At 32.7% G+C, this 7,636-nt stretch overlaps 1 protein-coding gene across 1 annotated transcript; it reads right to left on the bottom strand.

Annotated features, from left to right (window-relative positions):
* Positions 1-4,663: 4,663 nt before the first annotated feature.
* LOC141842016 (uncharacterized) lies at positions 4,664-7,415 on the bottom strand. Its single transcript, XM_074730229.1, has 3 exons — positions 7,268-7,415; positions 7,048-7,185; positions 4,664-4,873 (listed from the first exon to the last, which is right to left on the bottom strand). The coding sequence occupies exons 1-3, from the start codon at positions 7,356-7,358 to the stop codon at positions 4,857-4,859; spliced, it is 246 nt and encodes an 81-aa protein (XP_074586330.1). The 5' UTR covers positions 7,359-7,415; the 3' UTR covers positions 4,664-4,856.
* Positions 7,416-7,636: the final 221 nt, after the last annotated feature.

Here is a 7,636-nt window from a genome sequence, read left to right as displayed (position 1 = left end):
TTTTGATTCAGTGACTAGATTAGAATTTTAATCCATTTACCTCAAAAACTTTTGGTCTTTTCATATTTTATTTCAAGATTCTTGCTGAATTGTTCTTCAGTTTCTTCAATGTATCACGAGTTGGAGCTAAACAATTTTATTTTATTCGATCACACCCTTGTTTTTAATATTTACCTTGCTCGTTACTGCATTCGGAATGATGGTTGTATCATTTTGAGATGAATCATTATATATTTAGCTTGTTTTTAATATTTACCTTGTTTATTTGCGTTTGAAATGTCCATTAAGAAGCCTCCCTCGTGATAGAATATCTTAAACAATTTACAATTGTTTAACAAGTTGATCGTATAATTAACTCGTTGGATGTACTTAATCAATGCTCACCATTTTTTTTTAAAAAAAGGAAAATCCAAAGTAGATTCTAAAATCAACTAGCTTGGCGATTGTGAGTTTAATATGGGAGATTTTAATATGGAATTAATTAAAATTGAATAAATTATTTTTTGAACAAATAAATCAAACTTTACTATTAAAATTGAACGAATCTATATGATATCTGTTAATTCAATCAATTATTGAATTAATTGAATTTTTTAATTAATAATCCATTGATGATGTAATATCAGTCTTATTAGGTAAACAGTCGATTTTCAACACTAATAGACTTCTGACGATTCGATTTAATTAAATTTTATAATCGAATATCAAAATAATTGATTTTTATTTTAAAATTAAAATTTCAAATTAATCAAATTGAGTTTTTTAAATAAATTGATTCCATCGATTATTTTGATTTGATCGATAAAAACTTTATGATTTATAATATAGAATAGAAGTGCATGTACATATATGTATAAAGGGTGAAAATAAAAAAGACATCTTAAATTTTCTTAATCGTTAAAAGGACGTTTGGGCATTTTATTTAAAAAAACTTTATTTCAGTATTACAACATGAAAAATTGATTATTTTATTTTAATCAAAATTAATATATATAAAATATTAATATATTAAAATACTCATCAAAATTATTTAAATTTTATTAAAATTATTTTAAATTAATCAAAATTATTTATAACAATTGTAAAAGCTATTAAATAAATGCTATACAATTATAGAAGTTACTAACTAGCTACTATACAGTTATAATTAAATTTTAAAGTCTAAAATCTTGAACTTGATCAAAATAATTTTAAAATAGTTGTATAAACTACTGAGTAGTTGCTAAAGTTATAAATAAATTTTAAATTCTAAAACTTTGAATTCTAAATCTTAAATACTATTATATAAAAAATATTATTTATTAACTTGATAAAAAATATCTAAACTTCATTAAAATTATTTTAAATTTATCAAAATTATTTTAAAATAATTATAAAAATGATTAAATAACTATTATATAATTATAGAAAATATTAAATATTTATTCTAATATTATATTAACGGTTACATATTATAACAGTTATCGAATAACAATTATATATTATAACAATTAATCATAATTATTATAATAATATTAATATTAAGAATAATTTTTTTTAAAAAAATGAAGTTCCCTTTTGTTTGTTTAGAGAGAGTCCTTTTACGATTAATAAAATTTAATGTCCTTTTAATTTTTGACGAAGTATAAATATGTCTCGTGTGGAAGGGATTCCTCTCTTTTTCATTTCTAGTTTCTACCTCAAAATCCATAATCCTTCATTCATATCAGGGATAAGGATGGGTCGAATTTAGATTGAATTTTATATATCTTTTGTTCTCATTTTTATTTATTATGTTTATCTTCATTTTCATCAAGTATTTAACTTTCATCTCTATCCTTAATCAAATATCTTTATTACTATCTACAATCAATAAACTTGTACCTACAACATTTAACGAAGAAGATAAGTCATTATTGTAGATTATAAAAGAAGAATATTTTCATATAAAAAATAATTTATAATTTATATTACTTAATTTAATTAAATATTTGGATTGGATATACTTAGGATTCTATTTGACACGAATCAGAAAATATTAATACTTGATTATTTAATCAAATTTAAAAATCCTCTCAAATTCTCCTTTATTTAGGTCGAATATCAAATCCTCAATCAAATTCGGACGAAATTGTATCCCTAACTCACATATCTGATTTGTTGCCAAGTGCTATATATATATATATATATTACATTTATTATTTATGAATCTCACCACTTATTCATTTTTATTTTTATTTTATATTAAATAAATAAATACACTCACATACATTAATGGTGTTCAAAGAATTGAGCGCTAATTTTATGTGGGTGTTATCATATACATCCACATTGATTGTGACACCATTTAATATTAACACATTCATTTTAATATTATTATTTATTATTTATGAATCTCACTATCTACTCATTCATCTTTATTTTTATTTTATATTAAATAAATAAATATACCCACAAATATTAATCGCATCCAAAGGATTGAACATTAACTTTGTGTGGATGTTATAATATCCATCCACATTGATTATAATGTCATTTAATATTAACATATTTATTTTAATATTAACATTTATTATTTGTGGATCTTATTGTCACTCGTTCATCTGTATGTTTATTTTATATTAAATAAATAAATACATCCATACACATTTACCGTGTCTAAAGAATTGAATACTAGCTTTATGTGGATGTTATAGCATCCATTCATATTAGTTATAACACCATTTAATATTAACACATTCATTTTAATATTAATACATTCATTTTAATATTAACATTTATTATTCATAGATCCTATTGTCCACTTATTCATCTTTATTTTTATTTTATATTAAATAAATAAATACATCTAATTACGTTAACTGCGTTTAAAGAATTAAATATTAATTTTGTGTGGATGTTATAACATCCATCAATATTGATTGCAATACTATCTAGATGTTATAACATTAGTATATGTCCCTGGGACAATGGTGCCGAGGTAGGACATCCAGGTTATCATTCAGGCACCTGCGGTTCGATCCCCAGCTACGGCGTATTTGTAGAAATTTTCTTTCAAATAGGGAACGTAATCAAAGGATGTTGGGCGTCTGGACTGACCGCTGTGTATATTTTTCGATTTATTCTAGTGACTGATGGAAAACTTATGTGGAGCCGAACCGGTCATCTCAAAGATAGTCAATGAGATTAATTGAAATTTATCATATTTTTTTTATAACATTAGTATATTGACATCAACGTGGATACGTGGATGCTCTAGTGGCGTCGACTACCATTCCATTTGCCCATATCTGTCACACCTCTCCAGAATTCAACTCCATGTATCAGTGCATGCATCCCAACCGCCGACTGTTGAAATGCAAATCAGTAAGAATAAGGACATCTAGAATGCAAGATTTTTGAAGAGGTTTATGAATTAAAAAAACTGAAAAACGGGCTTGAATCATTATTGGTACGAGGTTTGAGATTTTTAATTTAAGAGTAGCAGTTGAAAAATCAAAATTGCTTTTTATTCTCTGGAAATTAACCATATGTGAGTATGGTCAATAATTAATTAACAATGAGTTTTAAAATTTATAAGTTTGTTTGTTTGTTTTTTTTTTATTATAAAGCATTTGATGTGGTATATTAGAAATTATAAAAAAAAAACTCATAACCATTGAAGATGCCCCAAAGAGACGAAGATTATTTAACTCTATTTCCTCTCTCCTCTGGTTCTTATCATCCGATCCATCGTTTCAGTGGAAGCGAAAGCTTTATTAAAGGTGAAGGACTCGTTCTTGCCGGAGACCCGGCGAGTTCTCCACGACTGCTACGTTGGTAACCCGGACTGCTGTCCATTGACGCCAATTGTAGTATTCCTCAACCGGCTTGCTCTCCCCAGGCTGAGTAGAATCGCCGCCGTCGACCTCTCCTCCAACCGCCTGACCGGCTCGATCCCCCCTCACCGGTGTCGTCCTCAGGGCTCCAACCCCTCCAACTCGACGACAGCCCTGAGCTCCTACAGTCCAATTCCAGACTCATTTAGGGAGCTACAAGAGCTCACCCACATCGTTGTGGTGGCTTTCTGCAACCCCTCCAGCTCACAGTCGAGCAGACTCAAAAGGTTGACTAGGCTGCAGAAGCTGATCCTCCAATAAAACCGAGGCTCACTGGGCCAGTTTCGTTGGAGCTCCGCAATCGATCCGACCTCCGAACCCTAAACCTGACTGACAACATATAACAGGGAGTCGACTCCGTGAGTTAACCAGCTCACCTAGGCCATGCAAAGGAGAGAGGCATGGAACACGATCACATTGCTCCAGCCAAGCAGACGATGGCGGCAACCTCTTAATATTTTAATAGAAACATATAAGAAAATAAATATGAGATATAAATAAAAGGCGATTAAGGAGATAATCTTACGACCATTCTTAATATAAACACACATCTTTCGTCTACAATCGTACCATGGACTAAGACGGCAGAGATGCTGGATCAGGGTCCCTTCCATGCTTGATGTTGTTCATGTTACCTTGCAGTGCACGAGAGCAGCTCCCGAGAAGCGACCCACATCGCAGCAGCAGGTCGCGGATCTGCTGAAATTCAGAGTAAGCTATGGAAATAAGAGTGAGATATGAACAATCAAAACTAGTCTAGTTGGTATTTTATGATATTTGGTTAAAAAAACAGCAATTCTCCACTCTTGAGCAAGAAAAAAATTCATAGGGAGCATTGAACAGCTTTAACTAATAATCCGTTCAGAATGCCTGCAAAATGAATCTTTTTCAGGCTAAAACTGAATTTATTACAAACAACATTGCCTTAAGCAAACATAGTTGCAGTTGCAATAACCCCAAAAAATCAAGGAAGAAAGCCCCATAGGAACACTCAATGCACTAGTCATCATCATCATCTGCAACAGAAAAGGCAACGTGTTTAATAAAGGAATAAGATTCACAACGGATGTTTTGCATAATTTTTATCATCGCACAAGATAAATACTGCAAAAATCAAACAAGAGGATTGACTCTACAAAGCTCAACATCTAAACCATGGTTTGGTAAAATACTATCCACAGGATGTTACATCATCTTTAAGTTCAGTCAAAAATCAGAATATTGCATAAAATTTCATGATTTTTTTTTTATCTTTGCCCAATTAATCCAGAAGATTGATACTTTTTTCCAGAATAAATCTGAAAACAGCTTATGCACACTAAAAAGCCGATCTTTAAGATATTCATCTTATTTAAGATTCGAATTCTGATCCACTTATTGCCTCTTAGAGTGCTTTACTACTACACCGCACTCGCGGGAGCTTTAATGGTCATTTTAGCACTATATATTTCAGAATCTTTGCATAGGTGAGTCTGAAGCAATACAACATCTGGGTGCATTGTATAGCCTAGTCATTAAGTGACATTGGCTGCACCATGTGGTTCAACTTCTACACCTGAAATAGGAGATCCTATTATTGACTATAAGGTAGAATACTGACCTTGATAAGAACATTAGTTCTTATATGAGGGGAATTGTTGCACTAAAGTGAATTCCCACACTGCAACGCATGCACTAGGTGTGCATATATAGCCTAGATGAGTCTACCAACATTTGGCTTCAGCTCAAGTATTTTAGATCACTTGATGCAGGCCTATCAAGTTTACAAGTAACTTATATCAACAAATTGATTTTAGAACAGTTTAAAATGGGACTATGCTTGGAAATCTTCTACCCCAGTCAACTTAAACCCTTCTCTATGCACATGCTAATAGTTCTTCGATTCTTCTATCTAGGCACTCACCATGGTTTTATATTTCAATTTGTATTACTTTAATCATTATTCAGACAAATAACTCACATATCACATGTATAGAATCAATGCATACAACACATCGTAGGCAAAACATATCCTTTTAATACACCAGCTATAACAGTGCAAGACTAGATATTGATGCTGGACCTGAACTTTAAAACATATTACATTCTTTGAAGCACTTGATCCAATTTTGCCATGATTACCCAAGGCAATTCAGATTGAGAAAAAAGAGACAGTTTCAGATTGTAAAAATGAAATGATGGATACACTGCCTGGGGTATCAATGCAGTTCATTGAACAGGAGATTTATACAGTATAACATTTCAAGCCAAGTCATGATTCAAACACCTGTTCATCTGTACAATTTACTTCATATTTTTCCACAATTTCACTTCCAACAAGTGAACTCAAATGGGTACCCCTTTTTATTGGAATAGTCAAAAGGATATATATATATTTTTCAATTATTATTAAAATAACATCCTATTCCATCTTAGCTCATTTTTATTCATAAAAATAATCTTGATTTTAGTGTTATTGTAGTAGCTACGGAATCATAATTGCTACACAGTTACAACATAATATTGATCAGAGATAAAATGTCTATGTTGTAACAACTACGATTCACATTTACTATAATATAATATTGATTAGAGATGAAATATCCATATTGCAATAATTATAAACTATAACCGCTACAACATAATGTTACTAGTATTGACCGAAGTTAAAGTGTCCATATTATAACAACTATAATTCGTAGCTACTACAACAACGCCGAACAAGACTATTTTCAAGAACAAAAATGAGTTGAGACAGCATGAGCCACTATTTTGATGATAAATGAAAAAGGGACACCTTTGGACAGTTCGAATAAAAAAGAACATCCTTTTAATTTTTGCCCTTTTTTATCTTCATTTCTACAAACTCTATTTCCTTTAGACACTTGACTCAAGGATCCAAAAACTGAGCAACAACCGAGTCCTTCAACTCTTTCGCAAATGAGAGTGAAAGACCAATTAGCAAAGGACCTTCACATCGTTGGATTTCTATAGCTGGATCTGTCGATGATCTTACACTAATAGCTAATATCAATATCATCGATAATCTTCACATAGCATTCAACAATACTAACTATAATCGGCGAGTTCAGTCTCCAACATCAAGTGAAACAAACTATAATTCTCAGATGCATGAAAAATTACGTCTTAAGGTGCAGAAATCAGCGAATACGCAAGCAATTGAGCAAGAAGGAAGAGAAAAGGAACGGACCAAAATATCTTCTTTCGTTGGCGGTCTTGGCCTTCTCGACGATCTTGTCGAGGTCCTCCTTCAACTTCTCTTCCCACTTCACGAGCTGGGTGGTGAATACGACGCCGAGGCCCATCCCCAGCGCGTGCTCCCACGGATCTGCATCGAGGAAACAAAAACCCCAATCGAGTAGGCGAAAGCGATCAAATCCTGCACGCGGTCGAGGGTTAGGGTTACGCACGGCGCATGTAGGGCAGCTTGCGGAGGGCGTTGGAGTACATCTGGATGCCCAAGCCCAGAAGGGCTCCCACCATCGTCGCTGTGCTCGGCATCTCTTTCCCCTCTCTCGTCCTTCCTCGCTCCGGCGATCTACTCCACTCGCTCCCCCACTTCGTAGGCTTCAATTGTCGTCGAGAATGGTCCTTGTCTATATATCGCAAATATGTGAAGCTGGATAACGGCCCAAAACTTGGCCCAACCCATTCCTTTCCCAACTCGCGCTATTCTCACGTGCTCGACCACAAAATCAACACTGTCCATGCTCAATTTGCTAACACTGTCGTCGAGTATGGAACGCGGCCGCCGACGAGCTCACCGACTCCGTCACCCA

Source organism: Curcuma longa, chromosome 11 (genome assembly GCF_044706935.1).
Source record: "Curcuma longa cultivar G26 ecotype Majalengka, Jawa Barat chromosome 11, ITB_CL_G26_1.1, whole genome shotgun sequence".
Lineage (NCBI taxonomy): Eukaryota > Viridiplantae > Streptophyta > Magnoliopsida > Zingiberales > Zingiberaceae > Curcuma > Curcuma longa.
The sequence above is the reverse complement of the archived record's forward strand: the minus strand, read 5'-3'. Positions and strand labels throughout refer to the sequence as shown.